This window comes from Pholis gunnellus (genome assembly GCF_910591455.1).
Source record: "Pholis gunnellus genome assembly, chromosome: 16".
NCBI lineage: Eukaryota > Metazoa > Chordata > Actinopteri > Perciformes > Pholidae > Pholis > Pholis gunnellus.
Window position 1 is genome coordinate 18,560,888 of NC_136543.1, and position 18,153 is coordinate 18,579,040.

The 18,153-nt window shown below is 41.1% G+C and overlaps 1 protein-coding gene across 2 annotated transcripts in view; it reads right to left on the minus strand.

Moving 5' to 3' along the window:
* The window catches only part of trappc9 (trafficking protein particle complex subunit 9), a 156,222-nt gene that overhangs the window by 132,825 nt on the left and 5,244 nt on the right, over positions 1–18,153 (minus strand). For both annotated transcript variants that reach the window (XM_079175870.1, XM_079175869.1), the window contains 6 exons: positions 17,268–17,389; positions 14,498–14,623; positions 13,874–14,090; positions 8,776–8,919; positions 3,303–3,429; positions 1,865–2,010 (listed from right to left, as the gene is read on the minus strand). In XM_079175870.1, coding sequence (XP_079031996.1) covers positions 1,865–2,010; positions 3,303–3,429; positions 8,776–8,919; positions 13,874–14,090; positions 14,498–14,623; positions 17,268–17,389 — 882 coding nt within the window. The remainder of the gene's footprint in view (positions 1–1,864; positions 2,011–3,302; positions 3,430–8,775; positions 8,920–13,873; positions 14,091–14,497; positions 14,624–17,267; positions 17,390–18,153) is intronic.

Below are 18,153 nucleotides of genomic sequence, written 5' to 3' on the forward strand. Positions count from 1 at the left end.
AAAACATCTCCTACGAACAGCTGTATTTATTCAAGTTTCTCGCCATGAACTACATTTTACAAAATTACATTTGAAGACATCACGACAGCATCATTTATCATTTGAATAGCGCAAGTCAACGCAACCCTGTTTAATGTCAGCTGTTAGCTTCGTTATCTGCAGGACTGCTTTAGGGAGAGAGACCACGTGCTGTTATCAAATGAGCCGGTCCAACACATTCTCACTCTTAGCTTAAGTTGGGATAACGAGGTTTGGTCGTAAGCTTCAAACTACGAGGCTCCAGGTACTCCTCTAGGGACGAGGTAGGGGCTACATGCGCTTGTTTCATGCACAAAACCACTTGTGGTCAGGAGAACTTAGTGATAGACATTAACTTGACTGAGGGAGAACTGACATCACACGTAACAAAACAAATCAAAGTTGACTTCGATCACACGGCTGTTTTCTCGGTGAGAGACCAGGGTTTATTGATCGGTGCGTGCAACTTACCACGCACCTGAAAACAGACTCTGATGTGTAAAATCAGTGGAATTGACTGACTGGCAGCGTAGACTGTGCTTTCCATTAGCTAATGGCTCTGCAACACTGGGCCTTCATCTGATGCTTGATGAAGAAGCCTCTGAATGAGACACAGTGTTGCCAAAAGCATCTTCACGCAGAAGTGCTCCTGCTTTTGGCCTCCTTTCAAGCTACACAACTACATTCAAGTTATACCGTCCACCAGGAAACATTAGGCCGCTCTCTGCCTTCCGTTCAGGAATGCCCAGGACGTGTGCGTGAATGCAATCTGGATGAAAGGGGTCAGCAATATCTTACAACTGACAACGCGCTTTGCAACGGACCGCACCGTCGCCGGATGATGAATCAAAAGCTCCCACTTCAAAAAAGGACCCGCAAACACCTGGCTTTGATGTTTGACTGCAGCAAAGGAGATTCTAGATCAGCGCCGTGGACCTCCACGTGATTCACCACTGAGGCACCGGTTCCTCTTTCACACCAAGCACTCAACAAGTATTCAGACCCCTTCGCTGTGATGTTCAACACCCCACTATGACAAAGCCAAAATAGGATTTCAGATTGTTTTTATACAAATGTATTAATATGAAGATATAATGATATACCTGACCTTTGGTCAACTAAAATATTACAAATTATTACAACTTATTTAAAGTTTAAAGTCACTTTATATGAAGCCTATGTTTATAATGCATTATATACATTCTTATAATGAGTTACAGGCTGCTTATAGAACTGGATAATTACTATAATAACCACTCCTAAGTATCCATCATGCTTTATAACAATCATGACACATTAAAAAGAGTTTTATAATGACCTATAAGTCCAAGTATCATAATACTATATAACTGCTGGTCACTAACTGACTTCTTTGTCAGGATCATATTGTATTATAATCTTTTTATAATGCATTAAGAACACTGTTATAATGCAGTATAATGTGATTGTAACTAACTATAAGTGGTCATTGTTTGCTTTGAGTAAAGTGAAATAAATAGCGATGAATCTATTATTTTTTACTTTACTTAAATCGAGCCGTAAGCAAAAAGAGTAACTAATAATCAAGTTCTAACGCATTATTAAAGTGTAATTCAACTATAACAGTTATAATACACTAGGATCCTTGCAACAACAACAGAAATGCAGCAATTATGAGGTATTATGATACTTGACCGTATAAGTCATAATAAGATGCTTAATAGTGTGTTATGATTGTTATAAAGCAATATGAATACGCAAGAGTGCTAATCACTTTACTCACACAGCGCTATAAGCAGATTATAACATAATATAAGCATGTTTGTTATGAGTACAGTGCAGCAGGGGGAGATGATGATGGGCTTACCGATCTTCTTACAGCGCTCCTCTCCTCGGTTGTGCATGATGATTGGAGAGTAGATGAAGGGGCTGGCGGTGGACATGTTCTGTCCCAGCAGGCCTTTCACTTTGTGAGGACGCAGACTGACGGGCAGGTTGAGGAGCTTCACTGATCTAGTTTGGGCATCACAGGAGGAGGAAAATAAAAGCACAACAATGACATGAGTTAGTCTCATTTCCAAAACACGGATTAAAAGGACCATTTCACAGCAAAGACGATCATATCACCCTCATGTCGAGACAGGAACCGGTGACTTTTTGTTGTACACGGTAAGTTAGTTGTTGCATCTTTAGAGTTACAACAGCTTATAAATTATAATCCATGTGTATAAATAAATATCACAGTAAACTGCAAGAGGTTTATAACACTGTTACAAGGTCAGCAAACCAAAGAAAGCAGAGGAAAAGACACTTGACTTAACTTTAGGGACCACGAGCTATGAATTCATTCACCGATGTAATCTAGTAGATAAAGGAACCCTCAGTTCTGTAGGAAGGTTACTATTGCTCATTAATACGACAAAAGTCGTTATGGTTAGGCAACAATGACTTCTACGTTTAAAAGTTGGAAGGCTAAAAGAGAACTTGAGAGGAAGTTAGAATTATATTAACAACCTCATTGGCGGTTCCTGGTTTCTCTTGGTCTGTTTTCAGCATGTCTGAATCTACAGTAACCTACTAACTGCAGTATGTGCAAAAAAAAACATATTTACCTAATTATTTTCACACTAACAAAGCTCTGAGCAGTGACTACTCTACTAGTTTTAATGAGGATCTTCAGTATTTGGATCAAATAGCGTGTGAAAAATAAGGTGTTTAAGATGTTGTAGCTACAGCTGTTATTTTAATGTAAATCCATATTAAAACAACATTTAGGAAAATCAAAGTATATGACTAGACTTAGATTCAGCAAATACTGCGCCCAATAACAAAGGACTGGCATCAGCATAAGGGCCAAAAATACTTGATAGGGACACGAAAACACAAAACCTACAGTGACCAGCTGTTTTTAGCTGGTTTTGTGTTTTAGTTTTTAGAACCCATTTTTATTATACATTTAGTGTATGAATGCCACATACAGGCTAGAGAAATGTTTGTTGACAAAATCAAATTCCAAAAGAATTACTTCAAAACACTTAAATGTTTTTCAACCACACCAAAAGAAAACAAATCCAAATGTACCCGATGCTCCGTGAGAAATTAGTGAAAGGCACTAATTTCAATATTGACATTAAAAAGCACCAATTATATATTCAGGTGTTTGTTATCCAATAATTTAGAACTACTGACGAACCTTTATATGTGCCAATGGTAGAACTACTCCAGGGATGATATTTTACAAAGTTAGAAATTGAGCCCAACATGTGACGTGAAGGTAACAACCGGCCGTCACCCTCCGGTCTTACCGGACGATGGGGAGCTTGGTGAAGGCCACCGGGGGGAGCTTCAGGCCATCGGGGAGCGTGATGACCTCCATTCCACCCGGACACTTGGACGTGTAGTTCTCCAGACTCTGGGTCACCTCTTTCTTCTCTATAATATGTAGCAAAATCAATGAGCACATGGCAAAAGAGAGTATATATACACACACACACACACACACACACACACACACACACAATTATCCAAAGATCAGACGGCAACAATTATGACATAACACAACTCCCTTTCAAGTTCCCCACACTCAAATAATGTGATGACTGCCTCCACTGGAGAGAGTTCCTCTTTGTGTCTGTGATATAATTTAGCAGACATTAATGACCTGTGAGGTGTCTCTGTCTGCGTCTCTGCAATAACAGCCTTCAAGTGAAATTGAAAGTTTTATTGTACCATCAATACCTTTAGAGGGAACATTACTGCTCAGCCAGCCAAAGAATTTGCTTTGGCTCTGCAAGTTTCAAGAGTGTTGATCAAGGGGAGAAGGACATTTAGAAAGACTAAAAGATATATAAACCTCCACGGGAGCAGCTTATGAAGTCTTATGACTTTCGCTTATTCATGAAAAGTTAGTGTGTTTCTCCGCGGCAGAGTGCATTGAACTAAACAATACCGGGATATAGATTATATCCTTGTTGCGTAGTTGAAATCCCAAAGATGCACGTCATCTATACGAGAGAAGATGCTTGTATTAAAACAGCTAAACGTTTTGAGTATAAGGGTGAAAACATCATGAGGAAACTGTCCACATGAAATATGTGTACAAAGTACAACCTTGTTAATACAGACTGGGAGCCAGAGACCCACCACCAGTAGATCAAACACACGGTTAGAGGAGGGTGCTTAGAGGGAAAAGGGAAGTGTAGAAGGAATGAAACAGCTAGAGATGAATGGGTGATAGCTCAGTTGTATTCCTGGCTCTAAGCTTTCGTGATTGATGGCATACTCGTATATCTATTCCTTGTTTGCCAAGTCCGAGTGTTCCGAGCAGCCGTCTGTTCGGGGGCCACCCCGGGACGGGAAGCCGAGGACGGCGGGTGTTTTCTGTTAAAATGTGGATTATGTTCACACAAAGTGTTTCGCCGAGACTAAAACACAATAATAACCCGACGTTATTCTCTCTTACAGGCTTAGGCCACTGAGCGTGTTGGATTAGCGGGGGGCGGCAGACAGTGACGGAGCGCTATCTGACAGACTGTTCAGCCAGCCGTGGAGTGCGATCGCTCTTCTATCTGACCGCGACATCTTCAGGGGCCAATGACACCCGGGCACCGTTGAAGTGGATTCACGGCGGTTTTAAAATGGTAGGGTAGTTTGTTTCAGTTTGTCTTTTAGGCAATACTTTTAGGGTTAGAAAACGGCGACTATTATTTCCTCTCACGCAGATGTTGTATGGTAAGCTGGGTGTTGGTTATAGTGTTTGTGGTGTGTTCTGCTGCCGTGTTTTAACCAGAAGCACAACATTTGTTTAGTTGTTCTTTGTCTGTAGTAGCGTTATACGTCAGGGCCCTTAGATAAATCAAACCCACGAGAGGAAACACTATTTTCTGACTTGTTCCTGCCGTCTGCCCAGACAAACACACCGAAGCACATTATTAGGCTGACAGCTGGAAAACACTGTCCGGATAAGCAAAGAAACCTTTTTTTTTTTTACACTTGATGAAAAGAGGGGAGAAACGGTGCAGCTCTTAACACTCCCCAAAACGGAAGGATCTCTCCTCAAAGTGTCACCCGTCAAGTGGGAGGAATACGAGTGTAAGGCGGGATGAAAGGGAGCGTGGCTCCTCTGAACACTGAGCTTACGTCACCTTGTTTGAAATGTACACCCGTAAAATCCCCGTCTATAACAGGTTGGTTTGCTGCTTATCTTTGCCGGGTACCACTTCATTATCCGTGCACTTTCAACAGCACGACGTGTCCGAATATTCACTTCTCAAAAAACAGAAAGCACACAAATTAGTGTGACAGTAAACGGGAGGGCTCGGGTATTCTGGCAGACACCTTTTTTTTATTTAGACATATTAATGTCACCCAATTTGGTGAGATATACACATAATTCAAAAAGCAGCAGGTGTCAATTTTCTTTGGAAACTATTTCGCAAGTTTAAGCTCCGTGAAATTAAATTTCAAAATGGTTTCAGTTGAATAAACTTTACTCTTAATGTTAAAAAAAAAAAAAAAAAAAAAGTTGCATCATGGTCTTTTGCAACCAAAACAAATCAGACTCAAAAGTTGATGGAATGTAAATGGAACGTACATTCTTACAAAACGACTGTAGATGATTTACATTGAGAAAACTATATTGCACTCAGAGGAACAACCTTAAAAACAATTGGAACAACTGCTTGTTATGTTGTAATTCATTCCCATCATGCTGCTCGGAGTAATTCGCAGTGATCAGCTCGTCTGCCAACGGCACAGAGCTAAATAGCTAATGCTAACGGAGGTTGCATTGACTTGCATTGTGATGCGTTCAAGCTCTGTTCAGTGACTATGAGCATCGGAGGAAGGTCAATTATGACGCTATCATGATGAGTTCAAATGTTATCTTGTAAAATTAAGTTGTTGGCAAGAAACAAGAAGGATGCTTTCACAGCAAAAAAAATAAAAAAATAAATAGATATCTGAGAGGAAATGAACACTTACATTAGCTCGAAGTTGCTTATAACATATAATCAAAACTACTGAAATACAATCTTTTATTTCCTAATAATTCAAATTGGGTGTTTTTATGCAAATATAGATGACAATAACAAAGTAAAAGGATAACATTCAGGCCGATGGAGGATGAATGAAGCAGGCATAACAATGAGCCATTTTAAGGTTTTATAGAAAATGGCAAACAAGAAGCTGATGGCAGACTGAATGATGGCGTAAATCACTGAACCGTTATGAGCAGGTCGTGAAGTGACTCCTCTATCATTCTCCTCAATCTTCTCACAATTTGATGGCGTTAAAGAACCTCAGCACTACAGCTAAGCCCCCCCCAGAGAGGCCTGTATTTGCTGTGCTTGTAGACTTCTCTCATTCTTAGACAGTCTCGAGCTTCAAATATCTTTAATGATATTAATGAAATTCAAAGGTGAGATTTAGCACATTTTTATTGTGTAACGAAAATTACCGACACACCACAAAACATTTCAATACTTTTATGAATAATTTAGATTTTTATGGCTTGTTTTAAGGAAAAAGCAGCATTAAAAAATAAATAATAATAGTACTCCTTCCAGAGTAGAAGCTACCGAAAGAGTGGCAATAATCATTCTGGTATGAAATTCACCATCAAAAAGTAATGAAATATCAACCGTATCCATCGCTATTTCTGTGAGTTGACAAAGCTGTTGCACTGCGGTGACTTGTTCCCGACCCAGGAGCAATCATTACGTGTGCCTGAAAGGGTGGGAGGCATTGCAAAGTCAAGTGTTGCATGTTTGTGAAAATGAAGTCACCATTGTTGTGAAAGTACACGTCAAAGGCCAATGTGCCTTCTTCTCTGCGCCATGAAAATAAAGTGTTGATTTAGCGATTTAAACATCTACATGCAAAGAAATATACAATGTATGGCAACAATGTCAATAAAGACGAATCCTGAAAGGGGTATTTGAGATGTTTGGTACTTTTGTGCTTCTACAAAGCTGTCAGGAGGTCAGAGGTCACTATCTTTGAGTCCCTAATAGATGGATGGCGGCGCCCCGTATTTGTTCCTTGTAAACATGTGTGAAGGTTTGAATACAATGCACCTTTTGCGGCTGACATTGCTGCAATTCCGATGTGCTCGCATAATGAAGCTCTTTAAATATAAAGTTTCCAAAAGGCTGGATCCTACACTTCCCATAATGCAACTCTATATCCTATGTTTGGTTTGGCCTCGAACTGCCTGGTAAATGCACATGTATTTCAAACTCGATGCCCCCAGTTTTTAATTATTACCAATGTGTCATCTCCAAACCCAGCAGAGAACACCCTGATGACATCACCGTCATTATTTAATTGCAACAGAGATGAACCCCTGGCTGCAATGAACAGCAGTGGAATCATAACGGTAGTTGTTCTGGTTAATCAGACAGTGAAAAAACAAGGACTTTGTCGTAGGAGAAAATATTTTCATAAACCTGTGAGGAGAGTAAACAGGAATATTATTTGAAAGTGTATGAAATCATTTACGGCTTTAAAAACAATCAAACTATGTATCTGATGACACCGGACAAGATTTGAAAAAGCTACCACAAGCCGACAAAAAATAAAATGTATTTCCCCTCTACAATCCCAGGCGGTGTAAGACTTTAGCAACCAACGCTAATACGTGATGTTATCAGAGAGACAATATCTGGAGCTGTTCTAATTATCTCTTTCTATTTTTAGTTCCCTTTCAATTACATCCTATTTTATTAATATAAGCTCCAATAAATAAAGAAAACTTTGGCACACAATTACATGCTTTTGTATTAAACAGCACCCTTGATATTACAAAAAATGCATTTGTACTCCTTTAAACTCATCCTATTTAACTGTTCTTTGTAATATGTTGCATGTGTTGTATGATGGTGAACATCCGACCGTTAAAACTTTGTAAATGTCTAAAAGTTTCATTTTAAATTTGACTTTCTTCACTACAATAACTGTAAGACTTTCATAGCAGAGCCGTAGAAGTCCTTTCCTGCCCAACTCTATTCTATTCTCGACATATACAGACAAAAACCCAGAGACACATCAAAAGAGAACTATTCCACTTGAGCAACCGACAATAACCGTTCTGACATTTGTAATATCACATTGCAGACGCGAGTAAAGGCGATCAAAGGAGGGCCCCCAAACTGCAGCGAACAGCAGCTCTGAGCCCCAAAAGTTACACTGAGTAAATATGAAACGGTATTTATATTTGAACAAAAGAAAATAGACGAAGAACTCGACTTACAAGGTCAGTTTAAACACGTAGTGATTCCATCGGGTTTCTCGCCCTTGATGAATGGAAGGACGAAGCAGCACTGTTTCTAAGAACGCTTGTATAAGCAGCACCCTAAACACAGCTTCTGATGTTAATATTTAAACAGAGAGCTTGCTTCATCTTGTTCATACCTCGTCTCCTCCCCCCCCCCCCCCCTTCATTTTCATGCTTAGTAGCCATCCAAGGATTACGCCGGCCTGTATTGTGTGGCCAGTGGAGCGTCGGGCTCACACAGCTTCAGTAGAAACTCTATCTCCTGGCTGCACGGGATTTCTGGTCAGAGCACAATGTTGCACTCCTGCCAAGAAAAAGCTGGCTTTGTTGTGCACCGCATACTATTAAGCACACGGTGTAATGCCGCACTCACCAAAGGACAAGGTGGCTGTTTCTAGATTTGTTTTTTTTTTAAAGAGCTGGCCCATGAAGCTGGAAGCACCTCACACGGTTTGAATTCTGCACTGAAAGAGAAAGTGTAACCGTGCTTATTGGGAGCTGACCTTGATCAGACAGGAAGTCCAGCATGGTCTGCAGCAGGAAGGACAGGTGGCGCACAGACAGGCCGGGGTTGCCCATGCGACGGGAGGCGTACACCAGCTCATGCAGGAGGCGCATCTGGACAGCAGCCCAGCCCCGGTGGGTACCTGAGAAAGAGAGAAGACTCACAATGAGCTGCAGAGGATCGTTGATGACATTTAACGTTACACATCAGATGAGCAGAGAACCATCGAGAATATTCTACACGCGTTGGATCAAACATCGTGTCCCCGTGTTTTATGATATTTGTGGCTCCACCAGTTCAGCATTGCTGTTTTACGATGCCTATCCTAACTCGCTGCTCTTTATCTTTTAACATATTTTAAACCTGTTCTGGACAGATAAATATATATATATATTCAAAATAAGCTGTTTGAGATCTTTGGTTGACACTTTCGTCGTTTACCTTTTTTATCAATAAAGCATCGTTAATACTTATTAGAGGTGAAGTGATGAGTTAATTAAATAATTAATTTGTCGGACAGCAATTACTGTAATTGTTTTAATCAAGTAAAGTAAAGTTCCAGATAAATATAGCTTGTTTATTGTGAGGATTTTCTGCTTTTCTTTGTCTTATATGAAACTTATTTACAGTTTGTGCCTCATGAGGTTTTCTGTCATCATCAAAAGCAGCTTTGGTGCAATTTAATGATCACAATTTACTGAATAAACTGTGAACTTTTAGTAAAATCATATTGTGGCGACAAAATCATACCGCTTTATTGTTTTATGCCTGTAGGTTGTAATCAAAAATCAAATTAGGTTATTAAAGTTATTGTTTAATATTTCATCTGATGATGTGAATGATAAAAGGGACACAAATCAATTCACTGAACAGAAATTAGACCAGATTTGCATCTTGCAATATATACTGATATTGGAAAAAGATATTCTAAGTAATTTCGTGCTAATGATTTCATGTCCCTGCCCTAATTTCAGCACACAACGACTCCTGATAATTACTCTCCAATGTATTCAGTGACGCTTGAGCAGCAGCAACAAGTGCGTGACAAACCTTCATAAGTCTGTATTTGGCACGCTTCACACACAAAAGGCCACACATAATTAGATCTAATTCAAGTCTTTTCATTGCAGCCATCTCTGAAAATTTAAGCGCCCCCCCATTGCCTGTCACATGTGCTCCAGCGTGCTGCTAATTTAGCCAGTGTGGGCTTTTTCTTTTGCTCTGCGGAGCTCCACAAGACATCTTAATAGCATTCTAGCCTGACACCAACTGTTACATAAGAGCCTCAGCCCCCTACGAGATCCCCTGCTCCACTCCCAGCTGTCGACTGTTGACTCACTAAGTGGAAAAGAAAACTAGAGGAAAGATGTGCTGAGGAGGCCGCGGGGGCCGGAGGGAGGAAGGGAGGAGATTTGGTAAACACTCCGATGTTTCCTCAGCTTGAATACCACGTCCAGTAACGTCAAATCATGCCCAGGACGCTTTTGACTTATCAGCATTTTTTTAACCACGGCCATTTCCTCCATCTCAACAAACTGTAGATGCAATTCCTTCGTAAGCTATTTTGTTTCTGTCGTGAAACTGCACCCACTAAGCAGTCTAAGAATAGCCGACTTCCACCTGTCTGCCAGAACCAGCGCTTATCTGGAGAGCAGTAATCCAAAAAGGGCACTTTGGATTTCCTGAGAATGTCTCTCTCACTCGAACATGGAAAAAAAATATATATATATTACTTCATCTGAACTGGAGGTGTCTGGAAATCCATTTAACACAGCGCCGAGATAATGAGCGAGCGAGTCGCACCGCCAATGCGAAACCTGGCTCAAAAGGCGCTGTTCATCGGGGCGTGCTTTCTACTGTGCAGGGTGACGAGACGACCACATACTGGACTATTGTTCTCCCCGACAATAAACGTGTAAATTATTACAAGAAACAAAAACTACCAACATAGCGGCAGGACAACCGTGGAGAAGATTAAAGTGCGTCCCTGTTTCTGGTGAAAAAAGCACTTAAAAAGCCATTTGTTCCACTGTACAACAGAACAGCATCCTTAGTGGAGTGCACCATTGATGCCCATTTTCTGTCTCACTTGAACTTGCCTCTCCGGCTTATTGATGAACTCCCGTCTGATCTCTTCTGCCATCAGCGCTGTGGGGACTCAGAGTGGATGCACCCGGACCTCAGTGGGAACTTGAACGTCACAGCTGATGAATCAGTATGGATCACTTATGGTTCAGTACCTTACGGTGTGTTATTCACCAGCTCCGTGGACTAATGCTCTCCCTGTGTCTAAAGACGGGTCCACGGCCTGGAAGAAGCAACTTAAAGAACTGTCAAAAGTGTATTCATTTGCAAAAGAGTATGGGGGGGAAAAGTTAGTCGAAGAATTTAATTGACTCCAAGGAAACGTTTCCAGTTCTTGTCCGTGTTATAACAAAGTGGGAACTTAATGTTTTTCTATGTGTTATCAAGTATGCTGAAATTGTGCAGCGTAGATTAAAAGATCACACATTTAATCACACACGCCTGCTGGAGAAATGAATGACGTTGTTCAATGAACACAATGCAGCGGAATCAATCAAACTCAAAATGTATTTAGTTCACCGAGAGACACCAAGAGAAGGCATTTTCTGCAGATTTGGCAGTTTTAGATTGACAGATGACATCAAATGTAAAGTTGCTTTATCATTAGGAGCAATGTAATTAGAAAATACATGTTGGTGGTTGTTGATGGAGAGATAATTGCTATTGTACTAAATTGCTTGACTTTATTTTTTATAAAAAGGAGTCGTAAACGTCAACAGTTCTGTGCTATTGGTGTGAAGTATCCTGCATATTCACGTTTACAGTCGAAGTGCAAACGTTTAACCTCAATCTGCAGCTGGTTTTTATTCACAGTTTATAAAAGAATCTAGTCCAGACATTAAAAGCTGGGAAAAGTCCTCCAACAGCATCGCCTGAACACCGGTTCAGAGGAGATAAAGTCCCGGAGCTTTTCTGTTCACCGGGAGCTCCGTCCTTTGTGTCGCCATCGAGAGGCTCTGCGATGAGCACGGGTCAATAGTCTGTAGAACCAAGAGGCTTATCGTGAGGACTTCACCAAAAGAGTGCCCAAAAACCCCGGGGCACGTCTCCACTGTGCCTCTGTTTGAGAGAAGTGGTGGCTTTGAATGCAGAACGCGGTGGAAGAGCACTCTTGAAAAAGACAGCAGAGCTGGAGTTTGGAATGAAGCGATGCGATTCATTTCCTATCGATGAAATACGTCTTCACACTGCTGCCACTCACACAATGTGGATAACGAGAGACGGTGCTGCTTTCAGTGTTTGAAGAAGATTCATTCTGTGACATTTACTCCTTTTCACTGATGTAAAATAAGCACTGCTCGACTCATGACCCTTCAAATAAATAGATAAAGCTCTGATGGAAGGAGACCAATCCGCTCTTATTAACGCACTGATTTGTATTACACATAATCCCATAGTTGTTACTGCGTGAACAGATCAGGACGAATGAATTCTCTGAGCAGCATTTGTCTGTGGCGGTTTGGAAACACAACATCCTAAGTTGGCTCCTCCTCGATGTCAGCCAGCTAATGCAACGGTTCCCAACCTTTCTCCTCTTTTCTATCATTCAGCAGCCTGATGACATCTGACTAAGTGACATATTTCATGGATATTTCATGTCCAACAGAATGGGTATTCAATGCATAACGATAAAAGTAGAGATCCACAATTAAGAATGCAGGAATTACAGGAACTTTTAGCAATTTGGATGAATTTCTTTGCAGATTCTGAGCAGTTTCTGGTTATTTTAGGAACCTTTCTCTGTTATTTTACAATCATACGCATAACGAATTAAGTGTTTTCTTCTCCCTGACATTTGTCTATTGTTTTATTAGCTCTCTGATTTTGTTAAATGCATATTTTTTTAATACGGGACACGGCTTGTGTTCAGGTCTTCACTGTGCCCTTTTCCTGTGATTTCGTTTTCTTCACAGAAATGAACAAGATGTTTTTATTTTACAACCCTTTAAAATCTAGAAGGCCTTACAACCTCCTGGGAAGCTTTGGTGACCACTAATGGAAGTCAGGACTCCCAGGTTGGAAAGCAGAGACCTAACCGGCTCAGTATTTGTGTCTTCCTGAGATTTCAAGTCAAGACGACACCGATTACAGCATCAGCCAGAGCAGAGCCCCGAGAGACACGACGCCGAGGAGCGACAGCTGGAGAGGGGCCGCGAAACGGCCAGGAGCGTCACCGACACGGCAAAACGAGAAGCGTTAATTAAACAGTTAACAGGAAAGGAGAGAATGCAGGCAGAGGGCACGGTCTCTGCAGGCACAGACACTGGCTGCCACTCACTTCTAGTGGCTCATAAATTGTTATTGTTGTTGTCGGAGCTTTAGAAGTGCCTGAAGACAAAATGACGGCAGATAAACGAGTGAATCCAACCGGACCTGCAGGAGCGATCAAAGACTACATTTCTTTTGTTCATTTTAAAGTCTTTACTTCTATAACGGACACTGGTGTTCTTTGTAATAATAATAATAATAATAATAATAATAATAATAAACAACACGCCAATGACTTCAGAAATTGAACTGCAAGGTACTGTCGGTCTCTTCTTCTTCTTATTCTCATCCAATATTGATCTCGTCAGGTTGAAACTTTCCAGACGGGATATTTTCAGGTTCCCAGTCTTCTCTTTTTTAAATGTATGGTACATATGTTGTTTGCCACATGCTTACTACTTTACCCTAACACACACTGCAGCTAAATCAATTTGTTGTTTATTCAATTAGTTGACACACTGTTCATTAATTCCTTGTTTCAGTCAATTATCAAGCAAGACTCTGGTTCCAGCTTCTCACATGTGAGTAAGATTGTTGTTAATTAGATATATTTGGGGTTCAGACTGTTGGTCGGTTAAAACAAGCATTAAGAAGACATCATTGGCACGGGGAAATTGTGATAGCTGTTTTTCACTATTTTATGATGTTTTATGAATGAATACACCAGTTAATAAAAAAATAATAATAAAAGTAATTGTTAGTTGCAGTCTCGACACACACTACGTACAATATGTGAGCTCTACCTTTGCTGAAGTCCTTGGGATCCAGTGACAGGCTGTACCCAGGCAGCGTCTCCAGCAGCAGCTTGTAGCAGGCCCTCCAGCCGGGCTCCGGGATGGTGGGGGCCACGCACTGCATGGCCGCGACGCGCTTGAAGAACGCCGACTTGCGCTGGAAGCCGATCAGTTCGTAGAGCTCGGAGAGGATGCTGTAGCGCTGGATCTTCTCCTCCTCCGATAGCTACGGGTGTGGAGACAACGTTAACGTCCACCTACACTCAAATTCACTTGGATATTTGAGATATTTAACCACTGTGACATCTTGTGCAGTGCTTGAAGGACTACAAAGAACTATTTCACTAGATTGCTCTACACTTATAGTTGCAACAGGTCAGGCCTTCATGCACTAATTATAAAATGATAGTTATCTCCGGTGTATCCAGATGTAAAAGCAGAGACAGAGAGGCTGAATCACTGAACTCAGCGGGGAAGTCTGAAGAAAATTAATTGGCTGCATAGGTCACACAAGATACAGGAAGAATTGAAGGACAAAAGTCTTCTGCTCAAGAAGAAATGTACAAGGATGTTGTGTGAGTTTGGTCACATTCATCCCCCCGGTGTTGATGGACGTGGGGTCAGACAGCGTACCTGTCCCAGGTTGATGTAAACCGCGTTCTGCAGGAACTCGGAGGCCTCCCTCGCCCTCTTCTGGATGGCCAGCACCCGGACCGCTTTCACACAGGCCTCCAGCTCGATCACGCCGGCGTTCTTATACTGCGGGAGATAAAGAGGAGGAGCGGAGGAAGGCGAGGGAGGGAGGGGGGTGGGGGGGGGGGGGGGGGGGGGGGGGGGGGACTTTGGTTAATGAAAAACGAACAGTCGATGAGGGTCGCCTTGACTTCTGCGACCCACCTCATAATCAGAGAGAATGTGTTTTCATTAACATATGAGCACCCTCATCAGTCACTGCCGATGTGGGATGACAGACGAGTGTGATAAGTCCGATCCCCTGCTGCTCCTTTTTCAGGGATTTTCCGACCACGACTCCGTTTGTGCTTCTATTAAAGAAAGAACCTCAGCTGCTGCTGCTGCTGCTGCTGCTGCTGCTGCTGCTGCTGCTGCTGAGGCTTCACGCTGCGAGCAAGTGCGTGCTTTTCTTCCTTTTTTTTTTTTATCTCGCAGTCCCTCAACTTCCCTCCACTTCCACCCTCATTGTGTCCTTATTAAAATTCAATTAATATCTGAATGGCTATGTGTTGAGGCGTAATTTAATTCTGAATGAGCTAGTTGCAGGTAAAAGGGCTGAGGGAGGTCAGTGCAAAAAGGCAATTATAATAATGAAGATAAAGCACAGGGTTGCTTCAGAATAGTTTGGTAGCATAATGAGCCTATTCAGCTTTCGCTAAGCATCAGGGATACTTTAATACTATTCTTTGTGACTTTGTACAAGTATAGTGGTCAAAGGAGAGTACAAATGTATTACGCCACGCACCGATACAGTATTCAGAAGTATATATATATTTAGTCTGTCAAATACTGCTTTTATAAGGTGTTCACTGACTGGTAAGGTTCTATTATTTCCAGAGATTACACAAGCTCTCATGCTTGTTCCTAAGTCTCCATGTAGCTCAGAAATAAACAGCTGCTGTCAGCATGTAGTGGTCTGATACTGCTCAAACACAGCGTTGTTTCTGTATTCAGACGCCATCAAACCTAATCAAACACTGCCCCCTGGTGACACGGATGCATATTACACACACACACACCTCAGGCAGCTACATTTACTGCAAACCAGTGGTGGTTTAGTTTGAAGAGCGACCTGAATGCAAACACTGTCATGTACAGTATGAGCATGTATCTATGTATCTTTATCTGGAGGGATGAGTGGTCTCATGTGGCACTGAGTGATCACAACAACCTTGAGATCACATGGTTGTTGTGATCACTTTTAACGCTCTGGAATGTCTTTATCCCGTCTGTTTACCCGAAATAAAACCAAGAGAAAAACACCGAAAGTCACCTTTTATTCCTAGAAAGGAGCTTTTGACTTGTCTGAGGCACCAGAAGCCCATTTGTTCCTAATGAAGATGTAGATCTTTCAAAACAGGTCATGATTATAAACATGATTTTTTTAAAGGCTCAACAATTTTCTACAATAAAATTCTCTGCTGGGTATTTTGTATTTTTTTTGTTTTTGTTTCAGAGAGCCCGAGCAGTATGAAACAATAAATCCTTATTATATAATGAAATCAATAATGGGACCTGGGCGGTGACGGTAAACACTGACATAAGGGGAAAACATCAATCAATTATCAGCAATCAGGAAGCTGATGGTGTAGGATGAAAAATGACACCAGGATAAGTGGACGGATTAATCAATCATTTAAAATGATAAAATCATTTAATTTAATTGACCGTTTTGCTAAAATTGACACAAGCTTCGAGGGAGTCAATAAGCTTCCTGTGCTAACGTAGCTAGCAGCGGTTTGCTACAGGGGATTTTATAACTAACATTATTCTTACAGCAGGCAAGAAAACAAAAGTCTGTCTTTTGCAAATGAACTTCTAAGACTTGTTAAAACGCTGGCTCATTGATGTGCTTTTAAAGAGTTTAGGGAGAACAAAGGAGCTCTCTGGTACAAAGCAGTAAGACGTATCAAGCAAGAATTAATTCTGGATTCAGTCTGGTTGACAATAAGAAAAGTAAAGAGCATATAATCAGACTCACCTTTGAAGATAAAAGACATTTGCCTTTAAAAAGGCAACTCAAGACGTACTAATTGCTTTTTTTGCTTTGAGATTATTTACTGCGCTAATATTCTGCTCTTTCACTGTGAAGCACTCACTGATATCTGGCCTTGAAAAAGGCTTCATGCATTCACTTGACTGTGCTTACAACAGACGAGTGAGAGAATGTATAAAAACTATAATATCCATTTTAAAGTCACTTCGTTTCAACGCATCTTTACACACCAGTTCCTATTCGTTGATGGAGTGACTGCATGTTTTTATGTTTGTGACCCTCAAACTTAAGACAATTGTCCGTCATTGTTTGATGGACAATAAAGTTTTTTAAATTTAAAACATAAACAGTCCTCCACTGAGTATTCGGACAATACTGAGCTTTGACTGATACACAAAGCCAATACAAATACATTATTATGCTGAAATGCATTTATTGTGTAGGTATATATACTGTATACTCTAGCTGTTCATGTAAACCCAAAGAAATGCTGATATTATGCATAAATGCATAATTGTTGTGAGTTTTATTGTCTCATGTACTGAATACTGGTTTAATAAAATGCTTTTATATTAAAAACCTGGAGGAAAGCCTGATATTACCCGTTAATATCTTTAATCCAACTACAGTAAAGGCTGAATTTGTGATTAAAAGAGTTCCGTAGTGTGTGATTACCTTTCCATAGTAGGAGATGGCCTCTTTGTACTTCTCGATAATGTCCTCGGGACTCAGGCAGTTCTTTGCTCTTCCGATCTCAGTGCTGGTGTCTGCACTGATGCCGTTGGCTGTGAGGGCGCCTGCGCTCAAAAAGAGGACGGGACGGGATTAGCGTGAGAAGGACACCAGGGTGACCACCATCAGTCCGCTCCAGCACAGAAGGAAAGGAAACGACACGAGTGAAGGAGGGGAAACTTAAATCCACCAATTACTCTTCAAAGGAAACCGCCCTGGCTACCACAGCCACATGCATTTTATATATTATATATATATAAAATAAGACACCGATTTACAGTGTTCACATAAAGACTGTTCACATATCAGATAACAACAGATGATGATGAATGAAACTGTGAAATGTGTGTTTTATTCCCAGCTCTGTTGCCTCCTGATGAACCCACTAAATGTAAATGTTAAACACCGAATCGTCCCGCTCTCCCTTACACCAGCAGGAAGTGATGTCGTGAATATTCGGAGGCCTCTAACATGTGATCGCGATGGTGCTCGAGGCAAAACGTCCCAAGAGGAGCTAAACTCGCACCTGAAATGTTTCAAAGCTAAATTGCTGTACAATCACTGAGGTGATCCAGTTACGGAAAAATGCACTTTTTATTTTTTTTAGGTTATGAAAGAGGTTCAGTAACAGTGAGCAATAAACAGGAAATGAAAGTATGCACCACTGGTGATGAGCTGCCACCTGCTGGTGCTTCTAGAGATACTTAACTTTGTGTTCAAACGGCTAAATGTGCTCGGAAAACATTTCAAATGCCTTTGATCGGGTTAAGTGATCTTTGTGTAAGAATCAGGTGTAAGATGTGAGCTGTTAGAACAATATGAGGCCTCA